At 37.7% G+C, this 20,777-nt stretch overlaps 1 protein-coding gene across 5 annotated transcripts in view; it reads left to right on the top strand.

Moving 5' to 3' along the window:
- Positions 1-20,777, top strand: part of REV3L (REV3 like, DNA directed polymerase zeta catalytic subunit) — a 170,700-nt gene that overhangs the window by 39,737 nt on the left and 110,186 nt on the right. For all 5 annotated transcript variants that reach the window (XR_004628083.1, XM_034668994.1, XM_034668992.1 and 2 more), the window contains exons 2-3: positions 12,325-12,514; positions 17,784-17,858. Coding sequence is in view for 4 of the 5 variants with exons in the window: in XM_034668994.1 (XP_034524885.1) it covers positions 12,325-12,514; positions 17,784-17,858 (265 nt within the window). In the remaining variant the exon portion in view is untranslated. The remainder of the gene's footprint in view (positions 1-12,324; positions 12,515-17,783; positions 17,859-20,777) is intronic.

Below are 20,777 nucleotides of genomic sequence, written 5' to 3'. Positions count from 1 at the left end.
TTTATTTTATTATATTGTGTTAATCACCATACAGTACATCCCCAGATTCCGATGCAAAGTTTGATGCTTCATTAGTTGCGTATAACACCCAGTGCACCATGCAATACGTGCCCTCCCTACTACCCATCACCAGGCTATCCCCTTCCCCCACCCCCTCCCCTCTGAAGTCCTCAGTTTGCCTCTCACAGTCCATAGTCTCTCATGTTTCATTCCCCCCTCTGATTACCCCCCTTTTCTTTATCCCTTTCTTCCCCTACCGATCCTCCTAGTTCTTATGTTCCATAGATGAGAGAAATCATATGATAATTGTCTTTCTCTGCTTGACTTATTTCACTTAGCATTATCTCCTCCAGTGCCGTCCATGTTGCAGCAAATGTACTGGTTTCCTTTCTATAGTAATAATTGCAAACTAAATTACACATGAATTTTGGACATGTAATTTTGTCACATTCTTGACATATTAATCATAAAAATATTTGTATATTTTGCTATTTGTTAGTTTACTGTTGTTTAATATGGGAAGTTGATCCTTAATTCAGTCCCTTCTAGTTCCCTTACAAATAGGGGAAAATAGGAGGACATTATAAATATCCTTGTTAGCTTTTGGGAAGAAATAAGGAGAAAAAATAAAGGCAGTCAAATTTTCTACAAGACTCAGCTGAAAGACCTCTTAAGGAGTTAACCAGTATGAAAAAGACATCTTGTCCTGTTGGTTTTCCAACAATAAATTCTCAGTTCTCTGCCATCAACTATGGATGTTCTGTAATTCAGCTCAATTATGACACTACCTGAAATTAGTGCAGACCCCCCCGGATGAGGGATCAGTTCCACAAGATCGCCCCTACTTCAGATGGCAGCCACAAATGGATACCCAGGCTACCTGCACTTCTGCCTGGCCAATTATAAATTTGGGGATTCTCTCAACCCTCCCTACCCTCAGGTTCAGTAAATTGCTAGAACAACTTACAGAACTCAGAAAAACACTATATTTATACAGTTTATTATAAAGAATACAAATGAACAGATGAAAACATACATAGGACAAGGTTCAGAAGGGTCCTGAGCTCAGATGTCTCTGTGGAATCCGGATGTACCCCCAACCAGGAAGCTTTCCCAAACCACATTGTTCCAGAGTTTCTGTTGAAGTTTCATTACAAAGGCATGACTGATTAAATCATTGGCCGTTGGTGACTGAAGTAAATCTTAAGTCCTTCTCCCCTCTCTGGAGGTGAGGTGGCAGGTGTGGAATGGGGTTGAGAATTCCAACCCTGAAATGATATGGTTGATTCCTTTGGCAACCAGCCCCCTGTTCTGGGAAGCAATCTAAAGATCCCATCAAGAGTTACCTCATTAGTGTAAATTCAGTTATGATAGAAAGGGCTTCATATGAATAACAAAAGATACTCCTATCACTCAGGGCTTCATATGAATAACAAAAGATACTCCTATCACTCTGTAGGGGCTCTATGTGGGGAATGAGACACAAAGACCAAATACGTATATTACACCGCACATGCTTATCCAATATGGATTAAACACCCACTATATTCTAGGCTCTCTGTTAGGCATTGAGAATAGGAAGAATAAGAAGACATAATGCATGTGTTCATGGAACTCACACTGTAGGTATGGAGACAGAAACAGTGAAGTTGCATCTTAATGGGAATTAGGTTCTGAGGCAAAGGTAAGAGGTTAAAACCGTTTTTATAATTAGGCACAATTTCCCTTGACAGTCTCTTAAATTGTATGAATTCTACCACACTATCTTTCAGTAAGTCCAGCAGCTTAATTTTCCCCATACACAGACACAGACGTTAATCACTTTTCCTCAGCTGAGCTCTACTTGAAATAGTTGGCCTGCAATCAGGGCCATGTTTTATAGAAAACTGTGAACCGTATCTTTTAAACAGAATCACACTTAGTTGCCTCTTTCAGTAGGAGATGCTTCACTTTAGAAATACAAAGGAACTGAAACAAACTAAGGAATAACTTTTATATACCCTTTCTCATGGCACAGATTGTAAGTTATTGACTGGGCACACTGACACCATTTAATTGCATTCTCATATTCATTCACTTGAGCTCTTTCTCTGTCTCTCTACCGGAGTCTCTTCCCATCCCCTTTGATTCCTTCTTACCCAGTAAATAAAATACACACATGATGCGATTTTGCTGTATGTAAATATATGTATAACAAAAGTGCATAATAGAGTTATATAAGTGCTTTGAAGACATAAATGAGGAAACAAGTTGTGCACTTACTTTTGTAGGTAAAGGAAGGTGTATATAGTTGTAATAGCAAGGGAGCTTGTCCTTAAAGAATGAGAATGGGAGTTACAGTATTTTCCATCTAAATACTAATCATATTTTTTTATTTTCTTCAAACAATACTTCACATCAGCCTTTTTCCTATTTCCTCAGTGATGATTCTTCTGGTAATAGAGTTTGTTAATTAATTCAAGGAATATATTGATCATGTTTAAGACATGACCAAGGCAAAGGATTCTAGTCCTGTTTTTTCTTTGGTTTGTGATGCTTCTACAATTTGGTTTGTGATGCAATCTACAATTGTAGATGTTTCTACAATTTTTTTGGCCATTCTTTTTTCAAATATCCCATCGCTTTTTCTGTCTCTTCTACTGAAGCTCACATTATGTATATGTTGGTATTCTTGATGGAATCCCATAAATCTCTGAGGCTCTGTTAATGTTTCCTCATTACTTTTTTTTGTTGTTGTTGTTCCTCAGATTGGAAAATGTCAACTGGCCTGTCTTAAAGTCCACTGATACTTGTCCTAGTTCAAATGTGCTCTTGATCCTCTTCAGTAAATCTTTCATTTCTGTTGCACTTTTCAACACCAAAATTTCTATTTGATTTTTTAAATAATTTCTGTGTATTCATTTATATTTTCTGTTAGGTAAGACATGATTCTCAAACTTTCCTTTAATTCTTCAGACATGCTCTCCTTTTGTTCTTTGAAAATTTTTTAAACATTTTATTTATTTGAGGGGGGAGGGTAAAGGAGAGGGAGAGAGAATCTTAAATAGACTCCTGAGTGCAGAACCCGATGCAGGGCTGAGTCTCACAACCCTGAGATCACGACCTAAGCCAAAACCAGGAGTCAGCTGCTTAACACACTGAGCCACCAGGCACCCCTGTTCTTTGGAATATTTTTAATATCTGGTTTAAAGTCTTTGTCTAGTAAGTTGAATGTCTGGGCTTCTTCAGAGAGAGTTTTATTGACTCCTTTTTTCCATGCCTTTTTCTTTGTATGTCTTATCCTTTTTTGTTCAAAACTAGACATTTTAAATAATTTGACAGTTAAGGAAAAGCATATTCTTCCCTATCCCCAAGATTTATTATTGCTCTGTTGTTGGTTATGTTGTTTGTTTCTTTAGTGACTTTCATGGATTAATTCTATACAGTCTCTATTCTTTGAAGTCTCTGCTCAGCTAGCTTATTGGTCAGTTAATGACCAGAAATTCCTTTAAATGCCTTGAACTAATAGGTCTCCTTCCACTTTTTGTTGAGGGGCTCTGTATGTGCGTGTGTTGGTGCAGAGCTGCAAGGTCAGCCATAGTGAAAGATTAGGGCCTTCTCAGCTCTTCCTGAGCGTGTGCACAGCTCCACACATGTGCATAACCTTCTAAATTTCCAGAACTATGTCAGAGACTTTCAAGTTCTTCTGGATGTTTCAGTCCTCAGTTTTTCCTTTTAAGTTTTTTGTTCAGCCTCTTGTTAGCTGCAACTGGTAAAACTCCCTCAGGCAACTGTGATGTTAAACAATTGCTGCTGATTGTTTTCCATGAAGTTGCTACACATGGAACTATATACATGGAGTGAGCTCTGTGTCTGATCAAATAAAAGTCCTGCGAATGGAGCTTTTCAGTGAGCTACCTACCAAGCAGGTCAAATAGTGACAGTGTTCTCGTGATCTGGCTTTTGGAGAACTGCAAATCTATTTTGGTCTCTCCAGCGCCTGCTTGGCTATCTGTTTTCACAGCTACTCTGGAGTTGGGAGGATGGGGGGGGGGGCGTGCAGGCAGAGGAGATTGGATTAGGGCAAGTTAGAAAACCACAAAGCTTGCTGTTCTTGCTAAGATTCAACTGGTTTTCTTGAACGAACACTTGCTGGATTGTCACAAGCCTTTTAATTTATTTCCAAAACACTGAAAAAAGTTTGTTTTGACAGAATTTACCAGTGTTTTTATTGCTGTTATGGAGGAGCAGGTTTTTAAAGGTTCTTCCTCTGCCATTCTGAAGTGTTTTTTGTCATTTCTACATTTTATCTACATTGTACATTTATCATATTGTACATTTTATCTACATCCTTCTCCCAGTTTCTGATCCAGCCTCTCATTGCTTGCGTTTCTCTTACACATTTCTCAAGGACCCTTGGAACTTTCTGGTTCCATGGCTAACATGCTTATATTTTCAAATATTCACGGTTACTTCTCTTTCTCGTCTGGCAGCCCTTTCAGGGGCTCATTCTCTCATATCCCACATAAATCAAAATTCTTTATTCTTCCCTTGAATACTACCATTCCTCAAGTTTCTGACCTGTACCCCTTCTTTTATCTATGTATCCTCTTGAGCATATTTACCCCTCTGTTATTCAGACTCCCAAATAATGTCTTCTTCTCTACCCAGACCTCTCTCTTAAGCTCAACATCTGTGTACCTAATTGTGCTTAATGTAAATCTCCATTTGGAATTTCTATAAACATGTAAAATTCCACAAGTTCAAAATAGAAATCAGCCTACTCTTCTTTCTCCGTTTTCTTTGAATGACATTCACATCTATCCAGCTGCCTAAACCAAAAAATTTGCATCATCCTTGAGTGTATCTCTTTTATCTTACTCCCAAATTTCAGTCAGTTACCTCTAAATTCTGTGCCCTAAGTCCTTGATGTTTTCTCCATCTCTACAGACATCTCTCTCCTGATTACTCCAGCAACCTTCTAAACATATTTCCCTATTAAAGCTCTATCCCTAGCTTCTCCCACGATGTGCCCACAGGGAACTTTATAAAATGCAAATCCACACAGGTCACAGAATCTACACACACACACACACTTACACATGCACACTTTGCATTTTTCTCCATTGAGCTCTTTGTTCCTTCCTAACTACATTTTTCCTGTTCTGGACCATGCATATTCTCATTTGCTTTCAGATTGTTGTATACACCACAATGTTCTTTCTCATTTTGCTCTTCTGTGGCTTCCTCTGGAAAGCCTTTCTATATTCTCACAAATCTGAGTTAGATACTTTTGGATATAGAATTGCCATACTGTAATTGCCTACTTACTCATCTTTATCTCTGAATAGAACATAACAAGTTCATGAGTTCAGGGACTGTGATTATGAGCAACCTATGGTCTAACACCTAATGCTGGACTTTCACAAAGTATTTGAAGAGTAGAGAATTTATGCCTACATTTATGAATGAAAAAACCAATCGTGTTTAGCACTGGAAATGCAAAAATATATATTAGATGTATAAACAGACCTTTGAAACATCTGGTGCTTGAGGGATATAGTTCTGTTAGTAATGTGGGATTGGTAACTTAAAGTCAATGATTTTTTTAAAAAGATTATTTATTTATTTGAGAGAGAAAGAGCTGGGGGAGGAGTAGAGGGAGAGGGACAAGCAGACTCCATGCTGAGCATGGAGCCCAACGCAAGGCTCGATCCCATGACCCTGAGATCATGACCTTAACCAAAATCAAGAGTCAGATGCTCAACCAACTGACCCACCCCGGCACCGCAAAGCCAATGAATCTAAATAAAGCCATGTATACTTTAGTTGGAGAAATGAAATGGCGTGGATAAATGTAAAACCCCAAAGCATTATTTACAAAGGAGAAAATGAAGAGAAACTGTTTAGCAGAAAGTTATATACATATGCCCTTTGTAAAGTTAATTATTATAGTTTTTTGTTGTTGTTGATGGTGGGTTTTTTTTTTAAGATTTTATTTATTCATGAGAGAGAGAGGCAGAAGGAGAGGGAGAAGCAGGCTCCCCACAGAGCAGGGAGCCTGATGTGGGACTCGATCCCAGGACCCTGGTATCATGACCTGAGCCGAAGGCAGATGCTTAACCACCTGAGCCACCCAGGCACCTGGTGGTGGTTTTTTTGTTTTGTTTTGTTTTAATTTGTGGGTCATTTAGAAGTAGATGACGTCTTCCTGTGTCTCTCTTACAGAAATTGTATAATTGGAAAATATATATAAGCAAAAAGAAAATAATCATTATCTCAATGTGTTATATATATCTTTATAATTGAAATAAACCTGAATATCACCTGAAATAAATATATCGTAAACATCTCTTCATGCCAGGAAATATATTTCAACACCATTTGTTGCTGAGGTTGGCAGACTTTCTGTAAAGGACCATATAGATTGTATTTTAGGTTTTGGGGGCTAGATCTCTGTTGTAACTACTCAACTCTGCCAGTAACAAAGCAACAGTAGACCATTCCAAATGGATGTGGTGTGTTGTAATAAATTTGTATTTATGAAAATAGGCAATAAGCGGAATTGGTATGACAGCCATAGACATGATGTAGATATATCATAATTAATCTCCTATTTTTGGAAATTTATAATGTCTTTAATTTTTTTTATTATTGGTAATACTGTCTCAGCATCTTAATATCTAAATCTTCATGTACATTCTTGTTTTTTTCTTAGATGATATTCTTAGTTTTACTTGGTTCATTGTGTGGTTTTGTGGAAATGGGGAAAAAAAGAGTGAAGCTTTAGAGAGAAGCAAAGAAAGACTTTGCTTGGAGGGATCCAGATATAGGTAATGACAGTGATATAAAACTTAAAAAGAGATATTCCAAGAAGAAAATATGAAAAATTCCATAAATACACACTTTCCTGTTCACATACCAAGTTTTTCTACTTGATAGCTCTGTAGAGTTTTATTTAAAATCTTGCGTATATTGAGTTTGAGTATTGGGAGATAGGGTTGCAAGTTACAAAATAAGCATTTCTTATTCAGTCTCCTAGGATACTCTTAGGCCAGCATGATTTTGATTGTGGTGACCAGTCAGCTTATTAAAAAGAAAAGAAAAAAGAAGACGCTAAGCTTTTCTGTTCTAGATGATGAAGTCTAATCAGAGCAGGGATTGGCAAACTACTATCCATGGACCAAATCCTTCCCACTGCCTGTTTTCATGAATGAAATCTTACTGGAACGGCACAGCCCCACCTGTTCACTTATGTATTGTCTATGGCTGTTTTCGGGCTACGGTGGCAGAGTTAAGTAGTTGTATCAAACACAGTATGGCCCATAAAGTCTAAAATATTTAGTATCTGCCTCAGAAAAAGACTTGCAGACCTCAGAATTCGAGGAATGGTATATTTAATCTCTCTATTTATCAAAAATGAATCTACAGAAAATACAGGTATTTTTTCTATGGAAAAACTAGTAAGACTTTAGATGCACAATTTAAGAGACCAAATCTAGGCACTTAAAATGCAGAAGAAAATGTGGGAAAATGAAATGTTGGAATACAGAGGACTTAATGTTTAGTGTCCACCTAAATTCTGTAAAAGATTAGATTCACAGTACCCAAGTCCTGGCTGTTACAGAGGCACCTACTTAGTTATAGAAGCCCGACTTACACAGAGTTGGAAGTAGCCAACTCCACACAGTTTTGCCATGGTGTCTTTAAAAGCCAGCGGTTATACTGTGACAAGTTTCTGTGGTGCTTTCCTGAACAATTTTATTGCAGTTTCTGAATTAGGCAACATCAGTCAAATTGGAAAGCCCAAACTCTTTTTTTTTTTTTTTTTTTTAAAGATTTTATTTATTCATTCGACAGAGATAGAGACAGCCAGCGAGAGAGGGAACACAAGCAGGAGAGTGGGAGAGGAAGAAGCAGGCTCATATCAGAGGAGCCTGATGTGGCTCGATCCCGTAACGCCAGGATCACGCCCTGAGCTGAAGGCAGACGCTTAACCGCTATGCCACCCAGGCGCCCCGGAAAGCCCAAACTCTTAAAAATTTTTGAAACCCGTGTGTGTAGGCTTATTCTCCCAACAGCAGTCTTTATTGCTACTGAGTTTGCTGCCTTAATTCAGTTTGACATGACAAGAAGGGGACATTCAGAAATTAGGGACATAAAGAATTCCAGTTGGTTGCCTTCTTTGGATCCACATGTTACATAGACATAGCTTAATATTCTAAACCTTTTAAGAATCCCAGATCATTTAGCAAGGTTTCAAAATAGCATAGCTTTCACTAATTTTATAAAAACGTTTTTAAAAGAATCCTATGTGTGGAGCTCTTTGGAGTATAATGAAAAATCCTCTGGATTGAAGTCACAAGTTCTCAACTAGACAACTAACTAGATGTTGCAAAAGCCTGAATGTGCAGTATACCAGCTACCTAGCTCTGGACTAATATCATGAGAGAGAAACCATTAATTGAATGCTTAAGCCACTGATTTTAGGGTGTTTTCTCACAGCTGGATCTAATCCTAACTGATGGGGGTAGAGCAGAATAGCTTATCTTCAGGGGACCCGTACACTGTGTGGCCCCACACATTTGTGTGGGGTAGAGCTGATGGAGGGAAGTGTATAGAAGTGGTCTGTATCTTGTCAAGATAAAGCAGTGCTATTATGGAAGTACAAATTTTACAATAATAAAAGACCTGTTACCAAAAAGAGATGGAATCTCACATTGATTTTTACACAATTTTTATTCCTAGTTTAACTTTCTGAGTTTCTTATTTTATCTTGTTTCTCATCATTTTCTTTTTTGTGATGCTCATTCTCTATTAGAGCCATTAAGTGCAATGCCAAGAATTCTTGCACTGTGTTCTTCAGGAGGTTGTTCTTGAGGAAAAGTGGTAAGGCACTGAGCCATCCCTAGCTGCTGGAGAACCAGAGGGAGGTACATCTGTGTTGATGTAGTGACTGCAGCTTTGTATGGGACTTTGGGTTATTCAGGGTAGGAAAGTGCAGTAAGCTGGGGACTCTTCCCAATACCTATGTCCCCCTATAACTCTGTAATCCTTAATTGTAGCAAAGTCCCTCTGTTTTTCATAGATTTGTTTTTTCAGATACTCAAGGGTTTTACACCATTCCTTTCTCCTTAAGCGGTTACGCTGTTTTGCTGAGGGTTTGTTCTTCCATTTAATAAATATTTATTAAGCACATATTATGTGCTTTGTGCTGGGTCCTGGGGATATTATGATCATTCAAACACAGCACCAGCACCAAAGAATTTTCAAATGGGAGAGTCAGATAAGAAAACAGACATTTACATTACAAAATAAGAACTGAGGAGTTAAGGGTTAAGGAAGCCAACATTCACTTTTTAAAAAATTGAACCAGCATGGTTAAATGAAAAGAGTGTTGATTTTAGATTTTATTGATCTGCTTTTAAATTTTGATTCAATTACCTAGTAGGTATGTGATTTGGGGAAAGTTAACTTTTGTAATTCTTGCAAAGTTTTTAAATGTTTTAGAAATGAATATACGTAAAGCACTGAATAGTGTAGTGCCTGCTGAATAAATCATTTCTGCTTTTTTCCTAAGTCATACACCACAAATTATTGTAGTTTCAAAGCCTGTGAAATAGAAAGATAATGTGTTTGGTCCCTACTTCACAGGAGAGATGAAAAGTGGGGATTTTAAAAAAATTCTGTGAACTTTGAACACCCTCCCTATAAAGAAACTTAGTAGAAATCAGATTTTAAAATTATTATTATTTTTTTAAAGATTTTATTTATTTATTTGACAGAGATAGAGACAGCCAGCGAGAGAGAGAACACAAGCAGGGGGAGTGGGAGAGGAAGAAACAGGCTCATAATGGAGGAGCCTGATGTGGGACTCGATCCCAAAGCGCCGGGATCACGCCCTGAGCCAAAGGCAGACGCTTAACCGCTGTGCCACCCAGGCGCCCCTATAATTATTTCTTGTAAAATTTATCCAAATTTCCATTATTGAGATATATGGACTGTAAAATTAATATCTTAGGAATTTAGAAAATTGCTTATAAGATATACTATTGCACTAATTCTTTTTCTTGTTTTTTTTTAAAGATTTATTTATTTGAGAGAGAGAATGCACAGGGGTAAGGGGCAGAGAGAGTCTTAGGCACACTCCACACTGAGCATGGAGCCCGATGCCAGGAGGCTAGATCTCATGACCGTGAGATCATGACCTGAGCCAAAAGCAAGATTAGACACTCAACTGACTGTGCCACCCAGGGGCCCCTTATTACACTACTTCTGTAATCACTGGTCTTAGATTTGTCAGTTTAAAGGAGGATACTTCTCTGTCTCCCCACCTTCCTTACGCCATGGTTTATAGCATGCCACTTGCTCTTAACCAACTTGAGGTTTATGTCCTGAATGGTAATGGATATAACATTTTTCATGAGATGTTTAAAAAGCATTCGAGTAGATCATCAATAAATTAATTAAATATATTTTTAAGACCCACTCATCGTTACACCTTGGTTTTTTTTTCTTTTCTTTCTTTTTTTTTTTTTTAAAGATTTTATTTATTTATTCGACAGAGAGAGAGACAGCCAGCCGAGAGAGGGAACACAGCAGGGGGAGTGGGAGAGGAAGAAGCAGGCTCACAGTGGAGAAGCCTGATGTGGGGCTCGATCCCATAATGCCGGGATCACGCCCTGAGCCGAAGGCAGACGCTTAACCGCTGTGCCACCCAGGCGCCCCTTGGTTTTTTTTTTCGATTTGAAGAATTAAGAAATTGCAATATTTAGCCGATAGTACCATGTTTGAAAAGAAACAAAATAATCAAAGAATTTGCTTTTAAGTGAAAAGGTTTTATTTTTCCCCATTCCTTTGAAATTAAGCAACATAACTGCTGCTAAAAATAGAAACCAGTCTAACAGCACAATTTATAATTCTTCAGAAATGTGAAAGTTGGTAGTTGAAATCAGAATACTGCACTTGAGAGGGTATAGATCTTACTCCATTGTGTGATTGGTCTTTCCGATTTTGCATGCTCTATGTAATAACTGTTCCAGGTTTATTTGTTAATTCTGTTATAGCTCTACCCTAAAAATAAAATAAACGAATGTTATTCACTATAAAAAATGTGAAATATATCAACAGAACATAGAACTATTTTCTGTGCATTTTTTTATAAATCATTATAAATAGGAAATAGTAAGCAGACAAATAGTTACCTTCCTACCAAAAAAGAAAAAAAGCCCAGTGAAGCAGAGTGGGATAAGGGATGGAGAAGAAGCCTAAGGATTGTGTTGGCAGGGCAGTACAGTGATAGTGACAGTATGAGAAAAATGGATATGTTTTTCCATCACTGCCATTCTCCCTGTTTAAAGTAGACAAATGGCATGTACCCAAGGGGAACTAGGGACAGTGCTCTGAGGACGGGAACCACTTCTGTACAGCCCTGCCAGATTCATGAGAGTAATGGTACATCTGTTTTTTGTTGGTGCTGTTGTTACTTAACCTTGTCATGGATACATTACTGTTTCTGTGGCACTTCTTTCGTGGGTTCTTACTCATATTACTTTCTTTATCGTAGCTGTACCTAATTGTCTGTTACCAGGTCAGCACCATTTACCCCTTTTGCACCTTGCCTGATAGAACGGCTTCCTGGGAAGTGTGCATGCTTGTTTTTTCACCTCTCATTTTGTCTTCCTACCGTCCCACTCCACCAAATGTGTAGTTTAGATATCTAGAGGTCCATTACGGACAAAAGATCTGTAGAGGTTTTCTTTTGCTTTGTTTTTGTCTTCTTTGGTTGGTTTTGTTTTGTTTTGTTTTGTTTTAATAGCAAAATGTCATTTTTACCCTTCCCAAAACCCCCCTCCATACCCTTATAGCGAAATTCCACATACTGGAACTGCTTTTACCCTCTCCTTTCTCCCAGAGCAGTCTCTGTCTCAGGGAATTCTCTTGTTTGAAAATTTTTATGTTAAGACAGACATGCATTGGTTTATTTAATAAACTTTCAGTGAGTTTCTGTAAGATTCATAACACTGTGCTAAGTGGTATTGTGATAGGGTGATTCAATGAAGTATATAAAACCAGTGAGATTGTGAGGGTAAAATATTCAAACGTATTTTCACCAAAACTATTTCAGTCATACTATAATGCTTATGTTTATAAAATACTTCTAAATGTTCTGTTGTAAAATGTAGTTAACATAGGTGGCTTTAATTATGGGTTAATTTTCTTCACTCTTATCCAGATAAGCTGTGTTGTCATTAGAACATTTAAATGATTTGCATTCTGAGCTTTGTAATGTTAAAATTTTAAAATGCATCTCAAGACTAAACTTTATGATGTGTTACATTTTAGGTCAGAAGACATGTCTTCATCTGCATGGCATCTTTCCTTACCTCTATGTCCCATACGATGGTTATGGACAGCAGCCAGAAAGCTATCTTTCTCAGATGGCATTCAGTATCGACAGAGCACTTAATGTGGCTTTAGGCAATCCATCTTCCACTGCTCAGCACGTGTTCAAAGTGTCATTAGTATCAGGAATGTAAGTATATGCTAACTTTTTAAATTTCTTTGTCTGTATTTCTAGTAGCATTCCAAGTAAAGAAAACCCGTCTGATGCAAAGATACTCTGTTTATTTTTCTTTTACTTCTAATGTAATGGAAGTAAGGCAAATATCATGCTGTAATTTTTTAAAGTAAATTTTTATTGCAGTGAAAGATAGATGGTTTAACCTTTCCATTTCTCCACTTCTTAGAACTGTAGAAATTCATGTAATTTATTTTCACATATTTATTGAGCACCTTCCATGTGCTAGGCACTATTCTAGGTGCTTGGGATATATTGGTGAACAAATCAAAGATCTCTGCCCCCATGGAGGTTACATTCTAGTAGTGGGAAACAGAAAATAACCAATAGATATGACATGAAGTTAATTAATTTATTTATTACATGATAGTGCTATGGAACAAAGATGTAGAGCAGGATATGATGGATCAATAGTGTAGGGTAAGGAAGCGGACTGGTGGCAGTTTTATATAGGGTAATCAGGGAAGGTGTCATTGACGAGGTAAATGACATTTGAGCAAAGACTTGAAGGTGAAGGAGTGGGAATAACATGGAGGTGACTAGAATGGAGGACAAAGAGTAGGACAAAATGAGGTTGGAGAGATACGAATGGATGGAGATCATGTTGGCCAGTGGTTCTTAAAGTATGGTTTCCAGGATCACCAGCATCAGCTTTACCTGATTTGACAGCTATGAGAATGCACCTGTCAGATCTCCAAATGCAGGGAGCGTAATTGAACAACGGCCCCACTACAACCTTGAAATCTATCATTCCATATGAACTGAAGCTACTTTCCATAAGCTACTCCTAGCCAATGGCTAAGCCCGGTAAGGATGCTAAGGCAGGCCTGTTCCTGGGAGATACTCCAGAACTCTCTGAAAGCATTTCTGCACTTTAATTAGAATCTAGAATCACATTACAATAGAAGACATTTCTACTGATCTTCCCTCTGTCCCTCTCTCTTTCACGTGGCATCAGTTGTGTATCTAAGTTTGGTGGCTATCCCAGTCTCTTCTGGGTCTGTCCTCATTTTCTCTCACAGGTGTTTCCCCTGATAAATTTCTTGCACATATTGGCATCTACTTCTCAGAGGACTCAGATTAACATACCTGGGAACTTAAAATAAATTCACGGGTCCCACACTAGACCTAATGAATCAAAACTCTGCTGGTGGGACCCAGCAATTTGTGTTTTAATAAGCCTTTGTAATAATTCTGATGCACGCCGAAGTTTGAGAACCACTACAGTGGATTGTTCTGAGGACTCTGACTTTTACTCTAGCCACGATCTAACTTAAACTTGAAAGGATTGCTTTAGCAATTCTGTGAAAAGTAGATCATCGGGGGATAAGGGTAAGAAGCAGTGGAGAGCATTAGGACTCTGTTTCATTAATCTGGGTGAGATGAGAAAATATGGTAACTCGCATTTGGGTAGTAATGGGAGTAGTGAGACATGGTCAGCTTCTGGATGTATTCTGAGGTTGGGGTCAATAAGTTTTGCTGTCTGATTGGAGGAAGGTTGTGACAGGAGTCAAAGATGACTATAAAAGTTCGAGTCCATGCTACTAAAAGGATGGAAAGTGCAGGTAGAGCAGGCTGGCAGGAACGTTTGGTGCTCATACTAGAACATTTTGAGTTTGATATGTTTATGTGAAATCAGTCTTAAGTCTCTCTCCTACTTCCACCTTAATCTAGGCTTTCCTCTGGACCATCACAGTTTCTTTTTAATCAATTTCCTTCTATTTTTGTCTTGCTCCAGAGCCACAAACATACTCTTCTTATAATAAACATTGGATCCTCTTAAAATCACTTAAAATCCTTGAATGGCTTCATATTGTTCTTGAAATGAATTTAGGCTTCTAACCACAGCCTGTGTGATCTGACCCCTGCCTACCTCTGTAATTTTGTTCAGTATGCTCCATCTAGAAACATGGGTCTTCTTTTACTTTCTCTGATGTGCTGAGCTCTTTCCCAGCTTCATACATGCAGTTTGCTTTCCTTGAATGCTTTACCGTTCTCTAATCCTTCAAATCCTTCACCTCTCCAGAGATATTTTCTCTGACCTCCCTACTTAAAATAGGTTGTCATTATTGTTATTCTGTATCTCTGCCCATTCTTTGTTTCTTTCAGCACTTAGTATAGTTGGCAATTATTTTAGTTATTTGTTTACTTAATTTTTATGTATTTCTCCCACCAGCATGTAAGCTCCACAAGAAAAAGGACTATGTTTGTCTTGTCGACCATTACATCCTTAGCACTTTGTGTGGTGTTGGGCACTTAGTAAATATGGCTCAGCAACTATTTGGTTGCATAAATGAATGAGGTAGAAGTTCACACCTGTCCTGTGATAGTAACAATTAGGTTAAAGATAATTATCAGTTTTATATTCTAATTTTTTTATGTTTAATGGTTTCTAAGAACTTTCCTATACATATTCTCATTTCAAAGTTGAATTTCCAAACAACCTAGTAAAATGAATAGTTACTAGTTTTTGTTTTGTTTTTTTTTCCCTGCTAAGTAAGCTCTTTCCCCAGCCTGGGGCTTGAACTCACTACCCTGAGATCAGGAGTCACATGTCTACCAACTGAGCCAGCTAGGCACCCTACTCACCAGTCTTTCTGTATTTTTAATGGGTATTTTCTTAAAGGCATCACCATGTTTTTAAGAATCTGAATAACTGAGGCAAAAGATGAGCTGTTCTATGGCTGCCATTCTCTTTTACCTCTTACTCTAATTTTTTTCCTAACCTAGATCCCCTTTTTCTTACCATACATTTTCGTTTCTATGATAATTTTAGTCTTTCAATTTTTCTACTTCTTTAGACAAGGTTGCACATAGCTACCAAATAAAAATTTGTACAGGTTTAATTCCAGTCTTTTTAGATAATGCATTATCCTGAGGCTAGGTCGAGAGATAGAATTACGACCTTAGGCTCATTTCTGGAATTCCTTGCCATTTAGCTGCCATGATTCTAGAAAATACCCTATAAAGAGATTCTTAATCCATCTAAGTTAATTGAGGTCTTTTGCTATCCATTTTCATTTTCCTTCTTACTGTTATGTTAAAAAAAAACACAGTTATATTTTTTAAGCATAAAATATCTACACAAACTCTGTTCCGTTCTGCTTTCTTCCATCCAAAGAATCTCCCTGTTGAGGAATTCTTTTGGCAAAAGCAACTGAAGCCAACAGCAGGAAGTAAGGATTGCCAGTTAGATTATACAGAAGCAGAAAACGGAATTTATAGAATTTCCAGGCTTTATTTTGAGGCAGTAGATCTGAAAAAAGAATCCTAGATTTATAAAGAATTTTAGAGATTTGATAGTCTTAACTTATATTCAGTTTTTGAAATTTATGAAATTCGAATTGTAAAACCCTAAAGATTGTTAACAAAAAACAAAACAAAGATAATGTGTACTACACTGCAAATTTGTTTTTCCCCCATTTATCTGGCTAAAAATAACTCATGTCTCCAGATAGAGAATTATATTTATCTACGTGAAAAATACCATAGCAGGAGGAATAAATAGTTGAATTTTGCCAGTGAGAGAGAATGAAGTTATTCATGTAACATGTTTTTGTTTCATGGCAACAAAAATGGGGTAAACAGTGGCAAACTAGACAGAGTGGTTAAGTATTATTAAAAAAAAAAAAGTGGGCGGGGGAGGTAGAGTAAAGAAGGGTGAGGGATAAGGAGTGATGGTCAGAGAAGGCTTTTATGAGGAAGTGAGTCTAAGTAGAAATCTGAATGAAGATTGAAAGCAAACCATGCCAGGGTTCCGAGGAAGCTTTCTAGGCAGAAAGAATGGCAAGTTACATGAGAGTGGAGTAAGTTAGAGGGACTAAAATGTTTAGGATGGCTAAAGGAAGAGTGATATGACACAAGATTGGCATGAGTGGCAAGGATGAGATAAAGAACTTCTTTTAGGCCTTGGTAAATAGTTGGATTTTTTTTTTTTTATAGAAATTGCTTTACAACAATCATATAGATGGCGCTGACCTAAAAGCTTAAAATAGCTGGGTGGGGGGAGTTTATACTCCAAATGATGACTGCTCCCAAATTACTCCTGTATTTGATGTCCACCACACTGTCAGACATGACAGAAATGGTGTACTAATGAGGATAAGTTCTGTCTAGTGCCTGTTATAAAGGGACAGTATTTTTTAAATGAAAGTGAATGGGTTTACCCACCTAAACCTTTAACCAACCACTTATTTACAGATAAACTCTAGGGAGATACAAAACTTTTTATTTTGTATGTAAATTCATACTTGTTTATGTATTATTTCTAATTATATCATCTTTGAAAGTGATAGTCTGGGGGCACCTGACTGGCTCAATCAATAGAGCATGTAATTCTTGATCTCAGGATTGTGAGTTCAAGCCCCATGTTGTGCATGGAGTATACTTAAGAAAAAAAAAATGATTACGGTAATCTGTATATCAGAGGTACTGGTGTAGTTTCAGATCCTCCTGAAATGATTTAACATGATTTTCCAACTTATTTCATCTTGCACTGAAGACTTGTTTCTCTCCTTACCATGTGGATTTTTGCTTCTTCCTTTCCCCATTCCAGCTAACGCCCTTGAGAAAAAAATCCAGCCTCAGCGTTAATTAGGGTCCTTAAATAAGGCCATGGACTTTTCAGTCCCTTAAGTTCCTGTCTACACAGTTTTCATAGGCTTTGTTTGAGCTGGATGTGTGTTATGCACACATACACACATGTATAAATTGTCTCTGGGTAGGGAACTTGCAAAATTAATAATAAACAGAGACAAATAAGCAAAGTAACATGAATGCTGTTAATTAGAGGACTTTGTTAATGAAGAACTATAGCTTTTGACAGAAAAAATGGGAAACAGGTGAAGAAGGTGCTTGAGAGGTCTCCGTTTTTCTCATACATGGTCAGAGTAAAGAGAAAAGAGCCATTTTTTAATAGAGTCATTATGGTTGAAATTAAGTTATAAATAGTTTGCCACTCCTAGTGGCACTCCCTAGTTTTTTGAAAGTAGTATTTTTTAACTTCTTAAAAGAAGTAACTGGATTTCAATACTGTATATATTAACCTGTTGTAGGTTTAATTGAAAGATTTTGAATGATTTTGTTTGTTTCTTGGAGTTTGGGGTAATATTAAATATAAATAAGACTGAATTAGACTCACCTGAGTCTAATTTGGGCAATAGGTTGCATTACTTCATCTCTGAATGCTGAAAATAATTTGAAATATCTTTTTCTTTTATTTCAGGCCTTTTTATGGTTATCATGAGAAGGAAAGACACTTTATGAAGATCTATCTTTACAATCCTGCAATGGTGAAAAGGTACGAGATAAATAAAAATATGAATAACTATCACTTAAGTATTTTAATAATAAAAAAAATCTAGAAGAAAGGGTTATATAGTTTGCAGCATTTTTAAAGAAAGAGACCATAATATGTATATTTATGTGCAAAGGGAGAGCCATAGCTTGGCCTCTAGGAAGGTGTTTTAAGAGTGAAGGGAGGGGGTGCTGGGTGGCGCAGTTGTTAAGCGTCTGCCTTGGGCTCAGGGCATGATCCCAGCGTTCTGCGATGGATACCCACATCAGGCTCCTCCACTGGGAGCCTGCTTCTTCCTCTCCCACTCCCCCTGCTTGTGTTCCCTCTCTCTCTGGCTGTCTCTCTCTGTCAAATAAATAAATAAAATCTTAAAAAAAAAAAAAAAAGAGTGAAGGGACCTTACTTTATAGCCCCTTCCTGCTTCTTTTTTGTCTTATGTTAAGAGAGCTTGTAGAAGCAGATAAGGAGAGATGACTGCTGCCTTGTAGGATCTTAGTAGCCAGAGCAAATGTTCAATACCAGGAGAAATTTGCTCGTTAGTTTAAAAGCAAAAATAAATAAATGAGAGTGAGGCCAGAGTGTAAGGGCTTCTGAGAACTCAGAATCCTGTTGACTCTTTATTAATGTTAGTGAAATTTTATATCCCAGGTTTTTTGTTTGTTTTGTTTCTGGTTTTGTTTTGTTTTCTTCCTTCCCTCAGTAAGTCTTTCTATATCTTATTTTGTCAATGGTCCTGGAGCCTAAGTTACTGATGGTAGGAAGGGCACATACAAAGAAGGCTTCAGTCATCCTTTGGGGCTCACAACAAGGGTTTTCACTCTGCGTGGTGATGAGCTAGAGTAAAAGTGTCCTTGGAGAAGTGCTGTTTTTTTGTTTTTTTGGGTGTTTTTTTTTTTTTCCAAAAGATCTCTGCTAGTAAGTGCTAGGTTTCAAAAGGTAACCTTTTGGGGCACCTGGGTGGCACAGCGGTTAAGCGTCTGCCTTCGACTCAGGGCATGATCCCGGCGTTATGGGATCGAGCCCCACATCAGGCTCCTCTGCTATGAGCCTGCTTCTTCCTCTCCCACTCCCCCTGCTTGCGTTCCCTCTCTCGCTGGCTGTCTCTATCTCTGTCAAATAAATAAATAAAATTTTTAAAAAAACAAAACAAAAGGTAACCTTTTGGTAAGACAAAAATTGAATGTTTTCCCAGAGTGAATTTAGGCACTAAGAGAGGCACAGCTACCAAGGATGTGAGGTTTATTCTGAATTAGGCCAATTGAGTGCTTCACTGAATCACTGCCTTAATCCCAATGGTTATTCCCTTTTCCAAGTAACCAGTGAAAACTAGTTTTCTGTATAATCTGCTCCTACCCTTATCCCAAACAACTTCTGTTATATAGGGTACCAAAACGATTTTTCAGAATAGGCACTTACAGACAATGATCTTTCTTTTTTTTTTTTTTTTTTTAAAGATTTTATTTATTTATTTGACAGAGATAGAGACAGCCAGCGAGAGAGGGAACACAAGCAGGGGGAGTGGGAGAGGAAGAAGCAGGCTCATAGCAGAGGAGCCTGATGGGGCTCGATCCCGTAACGCTGGGATCACGCCCTGAGCCGAAGGCAGACGCTTAACCGCTGTGCCACCCAGGCGCCCCGACAATGATCTTTCTTGTACCACTTCCCTTTGGTCACACTTTCTCATATCCATGGAATCCAAAAGAACAATCACTGTGAATTCTTATCCTCTTTTGCACACACAGTAGTAAGAGAGTAAACCTTAATCATTTTTATTCTTTTTCATCCCCAAGTGTGCTAGAGGGGGAACTATGAATAAAATTTGCATACATCTTTAAAAATAGCCTCGCTCTACATGAAGTATAAATCTAATCTGTTTTTCTTCCTTGTGACTATAGCACTCAGATACTTACTAAACTATTCCCAGTAAGTTTGCTTTAAATTACATCATCAGTTCATCACAGTGCCTATGTGAAATTCCCCGATTTATTGAGAGATTACCTGTATTCAAAATCTGGCTCTACTACTTACCCGCTGGGAGACTTTAGGCAAGTTATTTAATCCATCTGTGATTTATTTTCCTCATCTGTAAATATAGTTGATATTAGTGCATGTTGTTCCGATGATCAAATGTGTTAATATCTGTTAAGTCGCTCAGAACAGTGCCTGGCACATTATAGGTGCTGTGTGGGCTATAGTATATATGAAAAACATTAATGTACAACTTACCTTACCCTTGCTCTTAACTTTTTTCAGTAATTTTTAAGAATGTGGTGTGTGCCCTTTTATTTTTCATACATATGTATGTACATATACGCACATAACCTCTTTTTAAAATTTCCACATACAGGGGTGCCTAGGCAGCTCAATGGGTTAAGCGTCTGCCTTTGGCTCAGGTCATGATCCCAAGGTCCTGGGATCAAGCCCTGCGTCCTCGTCCTCAGGCTCTCTGCTCAGCAGGGAGTGTACTTCTCCCTTTCGCTCTGCCCTTTCCCCCAGCTTGTGCTCACTTGCTCACTTTCTCAAAAAAATAAATAAAAGTCTTAAAAAAAATTTCCACATACAGTTGGTGTCCTGCTAGAATATAAGTCCACAGGCAAAGATTTTTTTCTGCTATGTTTGATGCTTAATCCTTAATGTTTAGAATATATGTGTCTGGCACATAGTAGTCAATAACTTTATATGGAATGAATGAATACTATACGTATCATTTGGAGACTGGCCTCTTGCTTTCTCTACTTGCTCATCTCCTGTGATCTTTACTTCCATTCTTCTTAACTACCTACTCTCACCACACCCTGGAATTTGTCCTACCTCTGAGATTTTAAATGCAGACACGGAAACCTTGGTTTCCGACTACAGTCTCCTTTTTTTTTTTTTTGCAAATTTTTGAGATATAATTTACCACAAAATTCACACATTTTA

This window comes from Ailuropoda melanoleuca, chromosome 10, assembly GCF_002007445.2.
Source record: "Ailuropoda melanoleuca isolate Jingjing chromosome 10, ASM200744v2, whole genome shotgun sequence".
NCBI classification, from domain to species: Eukaryota; Metazoa; Chordata; class Mammalia; order Carnivora; family Ursidae; genus Ailuropoda; species Ailuropoda melanoleuca.
Note: the sequence above shows the minus strand (reverse complement) of the source record. Positions and strands in the feature narration are given on the sequence as shown.